This window comes from Vanellus vanellus (assembly GCF_965231255.1).
Source record: "Vanellus vanellus genome assembly, chromosome: 18".
NCBI classification, from domain to species: domain Eukaryota; kingdom Metazoa; phylum Chordata; class Aves; order Charadriiformes; family Charadriidae; genus Vanellus; species Vanellus vanellus.
The window spans coordinates 4369350-4387432 of record NC_138923.1 but is presented as its reverse complement, the minus strand read 5'-3'; the positions used below and the strand labels follow the sequence as shown (position 1 = coordinate 4387432).

General features: G+C 56.2%; 1 protein-coding gene across 1 annotated transcript in view; it reads left to right on the top strand.

Annotated features, from left to right (window-relative positions):
- Positions 1-18083, top strand: part of ASTN2 (astrotactin 2) — a gene marked incomplete at its 5' end in the record, with an annotated part of 368996 nt that overhangs the window by 122181 nt on the left and 228732 nt on the right. The window contains 2 exons of the mRNA XM_082492552.1: positions 2500-2607; positions 17115-17261. Coding sequence (XP_082348678.1) covers positions 2500-2607; positions 17115-17261 — 255 coding nt within the window. The remainder of the gene's footprint in view (positions 1-2499; positions 2608-17114; positions 17262-18083) is intronic.

The following is an 18083-nucleotide window of genomic DNA, read 5'->3' as shown; positions in this document are numbered from 1 at the left end:
TAATTTAACATGTCAGCGCCATCCATCACGGAGACGCAACCGGCAAACAAACGCGGAGCGGCCGGAGGGGGCTGGGACGGTGGCTGCTGCCTGCGCCGGCTGCCCGGTCACGTCAGCGGGGTGCCAGAGCGGAGCAAACACCAGACGTTGCCACCCCTGTCCACCCCCAACCATCTGCCTGCCCAAAAGGGACCAGGTTTGGCTGGTGGGAAAGGCGGCGGAGGGATGTGCCGTGTCCTGCCTGCACAGGCAGCGTCCAGGTCCCTCTCCCGGGCGGAGGAGCTGGAGGGCAAGTGTAGGGTATGGCATCTGGGGGGGAATAACCCCACGCACCAGTACAGGCTGGGGGCTGATCTCCTGGAGAGCAGCTCTGTGGAAAGGGCCCTGGGAGTCCTGGTGGCCAACAGGATGCCCATGAGCCAGCAATGTGCCCTGGTGGCCAAGAAGGCCAATGGCATCCTGGGGTGCATCAAAAAGAGTGTGGCCAGCAGGTGGAGGTGGAGGATCCCCCTTCTACTCTGCCCTGGGGAGGCCACATCTGGAGCACTGTGTCCAGTTCGGGGCTCCCCGGGTCAAGAAGGACAGGGAACTGCTGGAGAGGGTCCAGCAAAGGGCTACAGAGATGATGAGGGCACTGGAGCATCTTTTGTTTGAGGAAAGGCTGAGGGACTCGGGGCTTTTTAGTCTGGAGAAGAGAAGACTGAGGGGGGATCTTATCAACGCTTATCAATCCTTCAAGGGAGGGTGCCGGGGGGATGGGAACAGGCTTTTTCCAGTGGTGCCCAGTGACAGGACAAGAGGGAACGGGCACAAACGTGACCATAGGCAGTTCCATCTCAACCTGAGGAGGGACTTCTCTCCTGTGCGGGCGGCAGAGCACTGGCACAGCTGCCCAGAGAGGGGGGGAGTCTCCCCCTCTGGAGCCATTCCAAACCCGCCTGGAGGTGTCCTGTGCCACTGCTGGAGGTGCCCCTGCTCTGGCGGGGGGTGGCACTGGGGGAGCTCCAGAGGGCCCTTCCAGCCCCGACCAGTCTGGGATGCTGTGATCTGCTGAGCTCTGAGGGGAAAACCTCCCGTGGTTGGTGTCTGCCCCCCCGCACGGGGCACCGCCGGCAGCGGAAGAGCCCGGGGCAGCCCCTGCTCGGGGACAGCGGGGACGTGCGGCAGAGCTGCAGCTCTGGCCGGTCGCCCGAGGGCCTGCATTAGAATCCCAGGTTAATTAAGATCTTCCTTGCTGATGTGAATAAGCCGTATCGGTTTCACCACTCTGCTGTGCCCTTCCAAACCCCAACCCCTGGGCGTGGGTGTAGCCTGTAGTTGGGTGTTCGCTGTGATATGGGGGTCTGAAGGTGGGTTACGGTTTGGGGTGCGAGTCTGTAAACCCCCCAGACCCCATATCCCAGTACTAAATGCTGCTGTGTGCAAGCGCTGACCCCTCCTGCCACTTTCAGGAGGAAAAGAGCTGGCAAAACCTCTTCTGACCCCCCCTCCCTCCCAGGGCACCGCATGGCTGGGTCGGGGCACGGATGGGGCAGGAGCCACGTGCCGAGCTCCCGGCGTCCCTCCGGCTCCTGCCAGCCACCTCTCATCGCGGTGATTAAGGATTTCAGAGGGCAGAAGGCACCGCTCGTTTTCTGTTCTCCTGCCAAGAAGTGGGGAAATTGCGCTTCTGCCTAGAATAAAGGATTTTTTAAAAACAGTAAAATATTTTAATGGCAGTTTAAAGGGCCACTGTCAACCCCCGGAGGCCTCTTTGCTTTAAACTCTGCAAGGATTGAAGGACTTCTGCCAGCTAAGAGTCTGCATCGCTTTTTAAGTGTCCGTCGCTCCTTGGTGTGGGTCCAGGGACTGAAGCGAGCCGGGCTCCTCCAGCATCCTGCTCCGGCTCCGGCAGGGAGACAGTGGGTACACCACGACGCTGCCCGGCTCCTCGCCACGGCCGTCGGTGCCACCGCTGCAGGGACACGTGCTGCTGGCCATCACGGCGAGCTGCTGGAGCAGATGAGCCACAGTGGGCGCTGGGGGAGGGACGCGGACCGTCACTGTGCAGTGGGGTCCTGAGTGCCCCCTGAGCGCTGCGTTCCCCCCACACCGCTTGTCTCCGCTGGGTTTGCTTTGAAGCAAACACCTAAAATTGACGGTACTTCACCGCGTAGGTGTCTTTGGGGAGAGCAGCTTCTGCATTCACAGGTTTTCTGCGTAAACGCATTGCAATATGTTTGTAAAATACGTTCCTGGGGGTAGAAAGGACTTTCTTACATTCACGTCGCGGTTGGCACCAACGGGGTCTTGTTTCTTGATGAGGGCAATAAGGCACCAGCGAAATCATGAGTGGCAAAAGTCCCCAGTGGCTTCTGGTGTCCCCAAGCAGAGCACCTGGGCCGGGAGCGGTGGATGTTGGCCAAACCTGGCGGCTCTGCCGAGGAGCTCCCAGCTCTCCCCGCCGCTGCCGTCCATCCCAGCTGACAGGGCTGATTTTTTCCTCTCTGTTGCTTGCAGGTGGGATCGGGTTTGGACGTGCCAAAGGAAACTCTGGCTCAGAGGCGGACGATGAAACCCAGCTAACCTTCTACACTGAGCAGTATCGGAGCCGGAGGCGAAGCAAAGGTACAAAGCGATCTGGGCACCGGTGATGCGCATGGGCGTAAGAGGGGAAAAAAAAATGGTTGAGCAGTATGATGGTTTCCATGGGTGATGCTGTGTGATGCCGCACAAGTCCAGGGAAGGAGGGCGATACCGGTCTGTAGGGATAAGGATGTCCCAAGGTGTGCTGTTTGCATGATGCAGCACCGCGCGGGAGCCATAAATAGCAGTTCCCATTGATGTTGCTGAGGTTCGGGGTTTCTTTGATGGTTTCTACTATCGGTTACATTACGCGTGCCCTGGCACTTCTCTAAAGCTCCACCAGCGGGTGGGGACTGTGTCCGTTATGGTCCTGGTGCCAGCGCAGCTGTCGGGGATGGTCACCTTGGCAATTCCTTGCTCCAAACTCCTGTTTTCTGCCCGTTATTTCCCATGCAAAGCATCCGTCGGACGGAGATTTCCCGGCCTTCCTCTCGGCACAAAGGCAATTAAAAAGGAACAAATTCAAAATGAGGGCTGGGGCAGGGATTTGTAGACCGGAGTCCCTTCAGGCTTTTTTCTTTTTGGTGAGTTAGAGGAGCTGAGAAACTGAAATATCATCCGCAGTTTGAAATTAGCGTCCACGTTTCCTCCACTCACGTCACGCTGGATGTTTTTTGTTCGGGACCCTCGGACTAAGCTCTTTGGCGGAGGACAGGGCGAGCTTTGCTGCTGCACTTGAAAAATCACTGCCAGGAAATAACTGCGTTGGGAAGCAATTTAAAAATTGCCCAGCGAGTCTGCTCCCTCCGTTTGTTTTCCGTATTAAGCCGGGCACCGGCAGAGCGCAGCGTGCCAGATGGATGCCTGCGCCCACCGCAGCAAACCCGGCCCCATTTGTTTCGATGATGAGGCATTCCGATAAATGCTCGCAATGTGTTTATTTGGATGCGAAATTACCTCGACGCCTCTGATCAGCTTGATGATTGCACATGGGAATAAACACACGCACGCACAGGGGTGCATTGCATTTCTTCCCGCTGAAAGGCAGGACATTCCCTTTTTTATTTTTTTTTTTTTGTGTGTGTCCTTTCCCATGTGTTTTAGAACCACGAGAAATTCTCGCCGAGTTTAAAATGAGCTTTTGATGAAAAGCAGGGAGAGACTTCGTGAGTTAAAGTTACCTGTTGCAGTACAAACGTAACTGCGTTAAGGGGAAAATGATTTGCGATGTCTGCTTTGGAAGAGAAGGAAGAAATTGGTTGTCTTGCAAACAGGGACAAAAGAAATGGTCCCGAAAAGTCGCTGGTGCAGGGGGAAAATTTTCCAAGAGCTGAAGTAGTTTTTTCAGTCAGTTACTCTGAAATATTGGGCTGGGCGTGAAAGTCCTTGGGCAATTTGGAAAAGTCACTGAAGTTTGGGTTTTTTTCAGCTCCCCCAGGGAAGGGGGGAGACGGTGCTGCGCGAGCAAGGTGTGGAAAACGGTGTTTTAATGAAAAGCAGATAAATCTTTGCTTTCCCGGTGCCTTGACGCCATTCCTCATGAGGTCAAGTGCTCCGTCAGTCTCTCGAAACACGCTCGTGCTGGATGCCGGGTACAGAGATACTCTTATTGACATACGCGTTGGCTTTGAGTTGTTTGTTTAAGCTTCCTTGTAGGGCAAATATAAAGGAATAGATACATGGGAAGAATTCCTTTATTTTCCTTTGAATACGCTGTTGTTCACCTGGGCAGCTTTGATGGTGGGGTTTGAAGGGAATTCAGGAGGAAGAGCTGCCTCGCGCGGTTGCTCAGAGCCGGCTGTTAGATCTACGGTAGCGTTTGAGCGGTGCTGCGGGAACCCGGTTTGTTCGCGTTCGGTGGTGGCTAACCGAGGGAATTGTCTTGCATAAAGTCCCCATTGTATTTCCTCTCCTGTCTCGGTACATTTTGCCGTCGCTGCGTCCTTGAAAGGAATTTTCCATTACCCTTTCATTGACTCTTCTCTCCCTCGTGGAAGGAAAGCAATAGCTTAGTGGGAAGTCACAGTACCAAACTCATAATTACAAGTTCAGCAAAGATCCATAATTGGACGAGATCATAACTCTAATAGAGAAGGATGCGTCGTCAGACATGGTTAATTCTTACAATGATGTTCCCGTATCGATTTCGCCATGGTTGCGTGTCATTGCGGGTGCCGTGCAATAGTTATCAGGTCCAAGGAGAGAGATTCCTTGGGGTTTCTCGCCTCGGATTAGGTTTTGCAGGATTGAGCCTAATTGCTGATACTGTCAAGGCATTGATCCCAGCCGATGCGATGGGAAGTTTCCACTTAGGTGGCGTGTAGGTTTGGGTTTACTTTGAGCTGGTTGAGTGGCCGTGGGCCTCGTGTGTCTCCTGTAAATGAAAGACCGCGGGTTTCGTAGTGCCTTGGCAAAGGCGTATTAGAGGGACAGTCCCACAGGTAAATATCGAGCGAGGGGGAGCTTGTTCTGGGAGCTCAGGAGCAGCAGACCCGTTGGTATCGGGTTTTCAACGCTGGAGTAAACGGAGAAGTAAATCTGCTCAGTTCGGGCACAGAGGCAGGGACGGCCGAGGCATCACCTGTGGTCCCGGCACACCACACCACGCTTCTTCCCAGCTTCTGGCTCTGTGGGATCCCCTTCCACTTACGTTCCCCTGTCTTTGGAAAGTCTCCAGAGAAGTTAGGGGTGGGGAGAGCGTAAGAAATAACGCAGAGGAGATTTTCCCGCGCAGCCTTGGTCCTTGTCAGCTGTTGGGCTCAGCCCCATCTCTGGGATTTGAGCTGGGAGAGGCAGCGCCGGTCACCGCTGTCTCTGGGGAGCTGGCTCACGCCAAGAAGCTCTCCGTTCGTACCCGTCTTCAGCGAGGCATCCCTTTTCTTCACCACGGCCCCGTGCCTGCGCCCACGCCGGCTCTCCGCCCTCTGCTTCTTTTTGATGGATCCGTGTGAGCTCCGCTCTGGGTGGCAGCGCTGACGGCTGGCTCCAAGGGAATTGGAATTGGGACTCCATGTCCCGCTCTTCCAAGTGAAACGAGTCCTGAGAGAGGCTGTCAGGCTCCGCGCTGGGAGGTTGGAGGGACCCTCAGCCGGGGCTGGGGGTGGCTGCTTTGCTCCTTCCTGTTACTGACTCCACGAGGTTTTTCCAGAAATGAGTTTTTTTTTGCAACCTGTTTGTAACAGGTTTGTGCACTCCAGGGTTCTGCTTGCTGGGAGGGGGGTGAGGGGGTGGCTCTCCCCTTTCCCACTCCCCTGGGAGAATGGGGAAGCGTGGGAACCTCCTCGCCGTGATACACAGAGGGCTCCTGTCCCCAGGGCTGTCCATCATCGCACCTTCCACCAGCGCTGAAAATCTCTGCCAGAGAGAACCTGCCAGTGTTGTAGCGCTGCTAATCCACATCCCCAGCTGCCCATCACGGGCGATATCAAGCTTTGATACCTACTCAGTTCCTCTCTTCTCCTGAGCGGCGTTGCATGTGTTCAGTCAGGTCCCCCTCTGAGTTCAAGAGGAAAATATTAGTAGCAAAAAAAAAACCCAACCCCAAACCAGGGATGCGGAGCGCCCTGCGCAAACCTCGCTTGCACGGTCCACCGCTCCTGCTCCATCCCCCCTTGCTCTGGGGTGGTGCTTGCCTCTTGCCCAGCAAAATATATTCAGCTCCGGCTCTGATTTTGCAGCCCTGTGCAGAGCCTGCCCCGGGGGCTGTTCGGATAGAGAGAACCATGGAGTGGGGGGGGGGGGGGGAGGGGCAAAAGAAGCAGTATCCTAACTCCAAGGCCATACCAGGCTCCCCGCAGCGGTGCGCTGGTCCCAAGGACTCGGTGAGTCTAATGACACCCCCCCACCCCCCCCCCCAGCTCACTGGTGGGGAGGGGGGAGGCATGAGCGAGCCTCCCCCACCTCCGTCTGCTGCCGCGGGCCCCGGAGCAGCTGCTCTGTGATACAGAAATGTTCCTGCTCCTTCAGAGCCTCTTCTAGGAGGAGGTTTCTACGGGGTAAATGAAGAGGAAATCAGCATCACGGCAGGTCTGCAGGGCAGGTGCTGTGCAGCAGCCCGGGTTAGGGGAAACTGAGGCAGGGAAAGCAACGGCGTCGTGCGGAGATCCTGCGAGGGGCTGAGCATCCCAACCCCATTCGTCTTGGACACCTGGAGAGCCTCTGGACCCCTCCTGCAGCCAGCCGTTGTCTGAGCCCCTGGGACCTGCGAGTCCCTGGGGTTGGGGCCGGTCTCGCTCCCCCCACCAGGCGGGAAGGTCAGGGACGGAGAGCTGCTGGAAACCCGCATACAAAGCGGAGCACTGGCTCTAAGCGCAAAGCGGTGCTGTTGACACGGTGATGGTTGAGATGTGCTGGAGGGCGCCCAGCGCAGTGTCCCAGCTGGGGGTCTCACTGAGCGTCCTCGGCGGGCTGCTGCTCTCCGGGCATCTGCTTCAGCCCGAGCTGGACCACCCCACGCCCGCTCCTCCACGCTCGGGTCTGGGATGGCTTCACCCCTCTCGGCATCGCCTGTTGAAAGAGGAGGGGGAAATATACCCCACCCTGTCTTCGTGCATTGCTTTTGGTCCATCCCAGCAACCTGCTGCCATCCCGGGAGAGCTCCCCAGCACCTGGGGAAGGCGGGATGTGGTTTTGGGATGCTCCTCAGCTGAGGTCTCCCCGAACAAGGCACCCGGCTGTTTCCATAGCACGCGGTGATGGTTTAGACAAATTAGCAGAGTCCAATTATGTACCTTGGATTGGTGTCAGCCACGCGTGTGTGCGCCTTGCTGGCTGGCGAAGTCTTCTGAGGGCTGTTAGAGAAATGAGAAGCTGAGCTTTGATCTGCCTCTGTATTTGGTGTTTAAAACAAGGCCTTTTATAAAGGAATATTAGGTATTCGGAGTCTGTTACATATGAAGAAGCTTCGCTTTGATCCTCTCCTGTCTCCGGAGGCAGCAGACACTTATTATTTCATGGGGAACTAAACGCAATGCAGAATGAAGTTTGGGTACTGCTCTCCGTGCTCTGCCGGTGCCCCCGGTCCCGCCGGGGCTGAGCGAACGCCGCGGGCAGCACGTCGCCCCGTCGCTGCCGCACTCCGTGGGGAATCCATCCCCCCCGCGTCTGCGCCGGCATTGGCTCGCCATCCCAGAAGCTCTTCCAAACTGGGCGAGACACCGTCTGGAATCACATGTGGGGCACAAGGCGATGAAGCGAACTTGTTGATTTGGATTGCAAGAGGGAGTGCTGGGTCTGTCCGTGCCTCGTGCTGTCTGTCCGTGCCCGGGGAACCTTCTCCCTCCCTCCCCGCTGGCTCAGCCGCTGCCTGTCCCCTCTCCGTGCAGTCAGCCCGTGGCGCAGCCGTCTGTGCCTCAGTTTCCCCAGGCAGGGGACACACAGCCACTCGCTGCGGGGACAGACGGATGGCTCAGTGCTGGTTCAGGGCACATGGAGCCGTGCTGCTCTCTGTGAGCCTGGGCAAGAGTAGCCCAGAGGGGAGAACCAGGGTCCCATGCGACCTGGACATCCCCAAATCTCTGGGGGTGAGATACCTTTGTAACACCAGTCTCGTCTTTACCTCCCAGAGCAGCAGTGTGCAGCCACCCCCCCCGGCTGCCCTCCCTGTCCCTGCGGAGACCCCTTTGTGCCCATGAGAGAAGCTCTTTATTTCCAACTTTCCTCGGCTCTCAGAAGCTCCGCCAGGGATGCTGTTTTCCCAGCAAGCACACGAACGCGGTGCTTTCGCATGATGCCTTATTTTTCTCGCAGAGCAAAACTGGCGCTGCATCAGCACATAAAACCCGCCCAGAGCCCCTCTCCATCCCCGTCTGTGCGGGGAAGCTGGGCTGGGGTTGCTCCAGCCGCCTCCTTGGTCCCGTAAATCCCCGGTGGGTCTGGGGGTGCGGTACCGCTCCTGCCCGTGCCGGGGGTGCGGAGCTCTCGGGGAGAGGGGCCGCTGTGGGAAGCGTGAGCCGGGGAGCAGAGGGATCCGCAATTAAAGCGGTCGTGGTGCCACGGCAGCCGCAGGCTCTTTAACTTCCCTGGACTGCGCTAGAGATAACGGCTTTTACATCTGTTCCTGGAGGCAGTGTGGGTCTTTCTATTTATTTATTTATTTTTTGATTGTATCTGATACAGCCTCAGCGAGTAATTGAGTGTTTGAGAGTGAAAAATTATCTCTCCGGCTTGGCCCTTATCTTGACAGCAAAGCAGCACTTTTAATTTAATTTTGTTCAGAGCATGTGGGTAACAAATTTCACTAATCGCTCTGCTGTCGCCCTCCGCATGGTAACGAGTCTCTTGTTTCCCAGGAAGCGGAACATAAACACGGCGCTGGATGCGGGCGGGAGGAGGGCGAGGGTTAGCGCCGGCTGGGAAATGAAGATGCGTTTCGGTGCCGATGATGCTCGGCGCGCCCGTGACGCCATGGATTTGTCCCTGGCGGGAGCAGGAGGAGGAGGAGGCAGAGGGCGGTGGGCATCGCGCCGCGCTGGTGAAGCTCGCCTGGGCACGGCGCTTGGCTGCGGGGGAAACTGAGGCACGGAGGGGGGATATACCCCAACCCCGGGGGGCTGTTGAAGGGCAGAGATTTTTATTCTCACCCTGTTGGGTCATTTTACATCTATTCCAAAAATAACAGAGGGAAGGGAAAGATGGGTTTTGGTTGGGTTTTTTTTGGTTGTTTTTTTTTTTTCCCATGCCTGGCTTTGATACTCCCAGCCCAATTCCCACATCCCAGGCAGCAGCCCGGCTCTCCCAGCGGGAGGGGGGGTGGGGGTTGGGAGAGCAGGCAGGGCCCGGATGGGCAGCACAGCGAAGGTCCAGCAGCGGTGGGCATCTCCTGCTGGGTCCTGAGGCCCTCCCCAGCAGCCTGGCCTCCATCACCTCTCCCTCCCAGGCTCCAAAATCAATTTAGCTGTCTGACCAGCTCTTCGCTCGCCGAGCACAATCCTCCCTGGGCTGTGACTCAACACGAGCTATTTCATAGATAATGATTACTTTCCCCCCCCCCCCCCCTCCTCTTTTTTCCTGTAGGAATAATGTTTTCGTTACTCTGTATTGAAAATTGCTTTTCCTCCTCCTTAAAATGAAGCCTTCCACTCAGATTTGCCTTTGTGTTTGTATATTGTAAAATTGGGACTCGTTTGGATTTTAAAGCAAAAAAAAATCAGGCCTTAATTCCAGAAGAAGTGTTTCCATTGATTTGTGTGAAAGAAAATTCCAGTGCAGGCAATGTCTGCCTTTAAATATGTAACTGTTTCTTTAATATGATTTTATCTCAACTGATTCAGCACTGAGAACATGAAAGCAAAACTGACTTCATTGATTTTAATTGTCCATGCCCAGAGAAATGCAAAAAAATGTAACAGCGCCAGGAGAGCAAATCGGATTTGCACAAATTCTGCCCGCTTTGCTGTGCCAGGGCAGGTCTGAGACATATGGACAGGACAGCCTGCCTGCGGTGACAGGGCTGGTGGTGACAGGGCTGGAGGTGGTGATCCTGGTGGTGATGAGGCTGGAGATGGTGACCCTGGTGGTGATGGGGCTGGAGGTGGCGATGGGGCTGCAGATGGTGACCCTGGTGGTGACGGGGCTGGAGGCGGTGACCCTGGTGGTGACGGGGCTGGAGGCGGTGACCCTGGTGGTGACGGGGCTGGAGGCGGTGACCGGGCTGGAGGTGGTGACCCTGGTGGTGACGGGGCTGGAGATGGTGACCCTGGTGGTGATGGGGCTGGAGGTGGTGACCCTGGTGGTGACGGGGCTGGAGGTGGTGACCCTGGTGGTGGCGGGGCTGGAGGTGGTGACCCTGGTGGTGACGGGGCTGGAGGTGGTGACCCTGGTGGTGACGGGGCTGGAGGTGGTGACCCTGGTGGTGACGGGGCTGGAGGTGGTGACCCTGGTGGTGATGGGGCTGGAGGTGGTGACTCTGGTGGTGATGGGGCTGGAGGTGGTGATGGGGCTGGAGGTGGTGATGGGGCTGGAGGTGGTGATGGGGCTGGAGGTGGTGATGGGGCTGGAGGTGGTGATGGGGCTGGAGGTGGTGACCTTGGTGGTGATGGGGCTGGAGGTGGTGACCTTGGTGGTGATGGGGCTGGAGGTGGTGACCTTGGTGGTGATGGGGCTGGAGGTGGTGACCTTGGTGGTGATGGGGTTGGAGGTGGTGATGAGGCTGGAGATGGTGACCTTGATGGTGATAAGGTTGGAGGTGGTGACCCTGGTGGTGATAAGGTTGGAGGTGGTGACCCTGGTGGTGATGGGGCTGGAGGTAATGACGGTGGTGGTGATGGAGTTGGTGGATCAGCAAAGACCCGTATCTCCACCTGTGCCAACTCGGTCTTCTCATTTCCCCCCTCCCCTCCGCTGCCCCTTCCTCGCCCGGCCTTCAGGGCTTTTCCTTTCCCTGCACTTCCCCCCCTTTCTCCTCCTCCTCCTCCTCCTTCTTCTCATGATTGAAATTTGCTGGTGGCGTCTCCCTGCGAGCTGCAGGCGCAGCTTTTTAGAGCAAAGGGGGAGCACCACCAGCAACTGTATAAATAGGAAGTAAATACATTTATTCAGCATATGAGGCATTAAAACTCCGGGAGCACGTAAAGAGCCGAGGCTCAGGCTGCTGGAGGAGCGCGAGAGCTCGCCGGGGCGAGCGGCGCAGGCTGCGGTGCACACCAGAGCTCAGCCGCCGAACCCCTCCACCTGCCCTTTTCTGCAGCCCCCCGTGCCGTACTGGAGGACGCCTCGGCTAATTGCTACTGGGTAATTCATAAATGTTAATAGTATTAATCTGATTCAGCGTGCGCTTAGCAAGATCAAATCCGCTATAAATCCAGAAGTGTCTGATCTCGCCCTTCTGCTGCACAGCGCCGTTGTCTTTCCTCCTCGCTTCCCCCCACCATCCCTTCTAGTGTGCACCCTCTCTGCCTCTCGGAGGTGAGAGGGGTCTCCCCCGGCGCGGGGGGAGCAAAGCCGCAACTTTGGGGCTGATCCCCATCCTGCTGGCTCTGGGGATGAGCCTGGAGACAGCCCCGTGCCCAAACCCTCACCCACATCAAGACCGTAGATGTGAGCACCTTCCCTTGGGATTTGTCCAAGGCAGCGATGGAGAAGGTGCCTGCTGGAGGAGAAGCCAAGGTCAGGCCTTGTAGAAGGAGCATGCAACGAAATGCCTGCTCCTGCGCTCGCCCCGCTGCTCAGATGCTGCCTGGGGGGGTGGTTGTGTCAATGTCCAGTCCCTTCCGAGGGAAGTGGCTCTGGGGCAGCATGGTCCATGAAGGCTTGGTCCATGAAGGACCACGGTGCGGCAGAGCCGTGTCTGGCTGGAAGCAGGGTGTGCCATCCCGTGCCATCCTGTGCCGTGTGTCTGGTGTGCTGGAGACAGCGGCACCATCCCAACGTGGCACCATCCCAACGTGGAAGGGGTGGGGAGGCCCCAGCGCGGGGCAGGGAGGGGAGGTGGGCAGCGCTGCTCCCCGGCGCGGGGGTGCTTCGTGGCAGGAGCCGCCTGCCAACACCGCTGCTCATCTTAATTGGCGTTTGATTTGATTCGACATGATCTCCCGCTTGTAAAACACCTTGAGATGTTTCTGTGTGTGAGGGTGTCCTGGAAACGCTGTTGTACCGTATTAATGAGCCTCTGCTGGAACATAAAGAAGGATCATTAGGAGCGCCCAACTCCTCTGACATGCCAACAGCGGCGGCGGTGCGTGGTGGGAGCGGCGTGGGGATGCCGCGGATGCGGGACGGGCTGCGGTGGGCTCGCTGCTCCCTGGGGGGGGGGGACCAGGGCAGCTGCTCGCCCCGCGCCGGGCACTTGTGCATGCCGCGCGGCACGGCGGCGTTGCTAAGCAGTTCAGGCACTCGCCGTTCTCCCGCTCGGTTTCCTCAGCCCCGTCTTCCTCGGGTGGTAGAAATGCATTTTAATATCCGAGTAGCCGCCGAACATTCTGTATTATGGTATTATCTCTGGGGGGGGGGGGGAAGTGGGGGGAGCGGGCGAGATTGCAAAGCACTTGGCGTTTAACACCCGCATATGGCTAACACCATGGGCTGTGTGCTGATAAAGATGGGGTAATTAAAGTTTATATTTTTTTTATAAACTAATCTCCCGAGCATGTATTTATGAGCCTGATTTAGAAACATCATATTACCAAGAGCGCGGGATATTTGTGTTGCTCGTAAATCCATACGATTTCTGAACATACCTTACTCCCCCCCCCCCCGCCTCTTAAATTTAGGCAACACTGCCAGTATTAAAAAGAAAAAAGCTCGGAGTTTTGTTGGGATTTTTTCTCCCCTTGTCCTTTAGGTGGGCAAAGGAAAGAGTACAAAGCAGTGAGTAATTAGCTGCACGAGGAAATGATATTTCAAAGGAGACACTGTGCGTTTGGAGGGGCCGTTTGCAGAGCGCTTACACCGGTGGCTTTGAATTTATCTTCATCTTGCAGCAGGTGCAAAATCTTCAGGGGAGCGCGGTGCTTTGCAAGCTGTTCCTGAGCTGTCTGCAGAGGGACCCGCGTCTTCGCCGGGAGGCCGGAGCCGGGCTAATTGGCACCGGTGTTAACGGGGGAAAAAATCCTGGGTGGGAAAGGTGGCTGTGGCAGGAGCCCCTCTGACCACAGCCCTGGCTACTCCTCTTGTCTTCCAGTCTAATTAAGCTGCCGTTAATGGGATCGCTAGCAGGAAGCATCTCAGGTACGACTCTGCCCTAAAACGGGGCGCTTTGCCTTTCCTGTCGACTTCTTTCTCCTTTGCTCTCGCAGGCTGGGGGGAGAGGTTATTTCTCCCCCTTAGGGAAGAAGTCATTTCTTCTTCCTCCTCGTTGCGCATCCTGCCCGCTGCTCTGCCCGCTCCTCGGGCGCAGGCTCCCTGGGTCTGCCTCCTCCGGGAGCCCCCGTGGGCCATGGCTTTCCCTCCAGGACAGCCCAGCTGAGCACTCGGGCACCCACTCACTCCACTGCAACCATCCAAAATGCACCAGAAACCTGTTTTAATTAAAATATAGAGAGGTCGTCTCAGTACATGTAGGATTTAGTAGGGCAGATGAATCTGGAGAGCGAGTTTGGTCTCAGCCGTGCCTGGTCACAACCTTCCTCTTGCACATTTTGGACCCCACAAGACCCAAACGCAGACTTGCGTTGCGTGCTGGTGGCTCTCGGGGCTCCTGAATCCCATCAGCCATCCATGAAGGTCTTGCATTCTCCCCCCAAGCTTCCTCCTCTTGGTGAAGGCGGTTGATACCATCTTTGTTTGGTGAATGTGGGTTTGCAAATCTGCACTTTGAACATCTCCCTGAAAGTCTGGAGATGACAAGGAGAGGAGGGAAGGAGCAGGTTTCAGCTGGGTAGAGGTCCCGTCTGCGGCGTTGTGGTTTATGCGGTGCTGCCCGAGTTACCGAGCTGTGTTTGGATCCCCTCCCTGGGCCAAGGAAGGAATCGGTCATTTTGTCTCGCCTCTTGACCAGGCACATGAAGCCCCAGTGAACCTGTTGAGGTTGGCGTGGTTAGGAGTGGCTTGCTAAGAATACATTTGCCTGTGGTTTTAGAGGCCTGGCATGAAGCTCTTTACCTCCGGACGGGTGTTTAAATGCAGTGCAGGAGTGCTTCTGCTGGAGTATCGGTGGTCTGAAGAGCAGGCAACGGGATGGAGAACAGGAGCCATGTCCCTCTCTTTAAAGAACGAGGGAAGGATCTGTTTTTCCTACAGCCTCTCATCAAACCTGGCAGCAAACTGGCCGTGAGCAATAAAGAGCTGAGTTGGAAATCCAATTTCTGCTCAAGCAGAAGACCAGTTGTTTTGGTTCAGTTGGTCAAAGCCAACGTCAGGCAGTTCTAGAGTTCAATAATTAGTGCCGTGATGGAAACGAGCCGGGGGTAGGGGAGCGGAGAAGGTAGTTATAGGAGACTTGTAGCACATTGTCCCTTTCCTTGGGCAGCCAAGCGCAAACTCGTTGAGCTGTAATGGGCTTTTTTGCTCTTTCAAGCTCCTGTGCCCCTCTCCTCTTAGTCACGGGGAAAGAAGAAGCTATGTGGACCGATGGAGATGGGAGCTCCTGGATCCTAATTCCTCCAGCTCCACTTCAGCTGCAGGATGGCGAAAGCTGCCATCGTACCTGTGATTCGGGCTCTTTATGAAAAGGAGATAATACTTGTCTAACTCAGAAGGGATTTGTGATTTAATGTTTGCAAAGCACTTTAAGACCCTGGATTGAAAGGTGATTTATAATGGTAAAATCCAGTGTTCTCTGGTCTATTGTATACTTGGCTGTGTCCAATTATCCTGATGGAGGCTTTTTTCCTTCTTTTTGCTTCTCCCCCACTCCCCTCTTTTTTTCTTTTTGCATTCGCGTAGTAACTCTGAGCAAACGCAGGGTTTGTGGCAGGCACAGTATGCCTAGCGAGAGGATGAGTTTGCCTCCCAAGGAGGTGCTAACTTATGCTGATGATATGAATAAAGATTGGGAAGAAAAAAAGGGGATGGCAAGGTGAAGGGCGCAGGAGTTCGGCGATAAAGCTGCGAAATAGGGGTGGGAAAGCTGTTTAGATGATGCATGCATAAGGAACGTAAAAGATGCTTCATAAATAATCAATTCGCGTACTCCTGTTGGTCGCAGCGATGGGGGTGTTTTCCAGCAGATCAGCCACTTCGGCTGATCCATCCTGGCTGATCCTGGCAGGCTCCATCCTGCGGCAAGGGATGCTTTGGTGGGGCGCGCTGCCCTGCCTGGGAAAGGCAGGTCGTGCCGTGGGCTCAGCCCGAGCGCGCGATCCCTGCCCGGGCACCAGCGTCTCGCACAGCGGCTTCGGTCGAATTACAGGGTGGCGCGAGTGCTAACTTGCTGGATGTATTTCCCGTTCAATTTTCAACCTGCTGCTTTTTAAATCTCTCTTTGCTGATGAGAATGGTGAGGGCCAGGGAGGGAGAGGATGGATTGGCTTCCAAAAATAAATCGGTTGTCCTCACCTGAATCCTGAGCAGGGACGTGGTTCAGGTCTGCCAGGGGCTCCGTCATCTCAGCTGCACCGTGATAGACTGTGCAGCGAGTGGGATTAATTGCCGGGCTGTGCCTTCTCCTTGGCATTGCCGTACTCCCCAGGTGGGGTTTAATCGGTGTCCCGAGCACTGGAGAAGGGAACCAGCTGCTCCGCTGCGCGGTGGCTGCCGTTAGCTTCGAGCAAAAGGGAGCGCTGGTGCGAGGTGTCGGGCTCGGTGGCCGTGGGGGATGCGGTGCAGCTGGAGCAGCGGTGGGGCAGCCCCTGGCACTGGAGGGACTGGGCGGGCAGGGGACCAGTGGTGCCCCAAGCTGTGGTCTCCATGACTTCTGCCTTCTCGGGCAGTGGAGACCTGTTGATGGGGTAGCGGTGGCCAGGGGACAGTTTCTCCTAGTTATCTCCATCAGTGGAGAGTGTCGCATCTGGACACGTGTTTGCATGCGTCCAACGAGAGCATCCAAACCTCCTGGGGCGGCCAGGTCTCTCCTGATGACTCTGTGTTGCCCAGCTTCACCCCCTTCCCTGCGGAGTTTGGGGGTTGCTGTGTCCCACCCAACGGTAGCTGACAGGGATTCGGTCATCTTAACGCCGCACTGCTCCGTGAAGGTTTCCCGGTGGGTTTGTACCTGCTGCCGGCCCCTCTACACCTGCGGATGCTCGAGCTCCTCGTTGGCTTGTTGGCTTTCACCTAATGCTTTGGAAAAAATCTGAATCCAAGTGAAGCTGCCGACCAAGCCTGGCCGAGTGCACAGGTCTGAGCGGAGCCGTGGGGTGATGGGATCCCTTCAGCCTCGTGGGGTTATTCCTCGGCGCAGGCATCCCGTCGCCCTGGTGCCTGGCGGGGTCGGGGCGGGCTGGGTGGTGCCTGCTTCGGCTTTCATGTGTGGGAAACTGCCGAGCTGCTTTGTGGGAGATGCCGCCAGCTTCTGCGCTTGACAAAATAGAACTTGTTTTGTAATATCTCCTGCCTGTCAGAAGCGGCTGGCTCTGTAGCTCGCTTTGTTGTTTGGCGTAGTCCCCCTGCGATGACTGAATATTTATATATATTTGTGTAAATAATTAACGTTCATTGGTGCTATGTAACATCTACAGGTGTAGATTTCTCCCGGTGTTAAGGGAAAGCAAACGATGCCATGGTTGATGCAGCCTTTGGATTTGGCTTGATTTTTTTTTTTTTTTTTCCTTGGCGAACCAAGGCTGACAAGAAGCGACGGTGGCTTTGCCGGGGCAGCCTGGCAGGGGCGGTGAACGGCTCTGGGGATGGGGGTTCCCAGGGAGAGGGTCTGTACAGGGCTCTGAGTAGGTTTTCTCCCTCCTTTAGGAAAATACAGTCCCCAAGACAAACGTAACTCAGTGAGTGAAACAGCGCGAATATTAAAAACCCGGCCAGACAGGGTGGGATGGGAACGATGGGGTTTGCAAACCTCAGGAGCAGTTCCAGTGCTACTGAGCTGACGTCTTTCTTTTCAATGCCTGCCCTTTCCCGGCTTGGGGCTCTCCTCTATCCACTCAGGGAAGGGGGGAGGCCGAGCGAACCCCTGGTACAGCTTTGTCTTTTGGCCACCCACCCTTCTCTCTGCCTTCCAGGTTCGATGAAGAGCCCCGTCAACAAGACGGCGCTGACCCTGATCGCGGTCAGCTCCTGCGTCGTGGCCATGGTGTGCGGCTCCCAGCTCTCCTGCCCGCTGACCGTCAAGGTGACGCTTCACGTACCCGAGCACTTCATCGCGGATGGTAAGACCCTCCGGGGGGGACTCGGAAGCCGCTGTCCCACCGGGTGTGTTTGGGACATGGGGGTCCTGCTCTTCAGGAATTGCCCCGGCTGCGTTCGGCTGCAGGGATCCCCCTTCCCAGAGGAGCAAAGCACATCTGTGAGCTTAAGGCCGAAATCTCAATTGCATATTATTATTATTGTTGTTGTTGTTATTATTATTATTATTATTTCTTCATTACCACTACCACTAAAAATAATTGCGTCTGATGGATATTCCTGTTTTCCTCCAAACTCGCTGGCGAGCCCTGGGAGCCTGCACAGACAGACGTCCTCCTGTCCTGCAGCAGCCAAGCTGCCTGTCCCAGCCGCTCGCAGCAGCGCGGAGTGAAATCGCTAGGGTTTGAGCAAAGGCAAAGATGTTTTGAAAAATTAGACGAGGGCTGCTGTCACTATTTATTGCTTTCTCCAACTGGGCTCCTCGCGTTTGTTGTGTTTCACTGACCTTTTCTTTATAATGTGCAGTGAGCATCGAGTGCAAGTTTTCAGTAACACGAGGGCAAATTTCATTTTCTTCCAGCAGACGGGACCCATTATTCAGTCGGTTCCAATTCTTCAGCTCCTGCACTTGTCTCGCTGCTCGGGGCATGCGGAGGGGGCACTTTTTCTCTGCCGGAACCATGCGGCAACGAGCCGGTGCATCACCAGCTGCCGGGGTGCCCTGGGGCAGTCAGCTCCTGTACGGCCCCGCACTTTGGGGGCTGGGATGGAGGGCAGCTCCTGGGGGGATTAATATTTTGGGGAGAGGTAGATGGTTAGAGAGGTGCAGCAGCACACGGTGATGG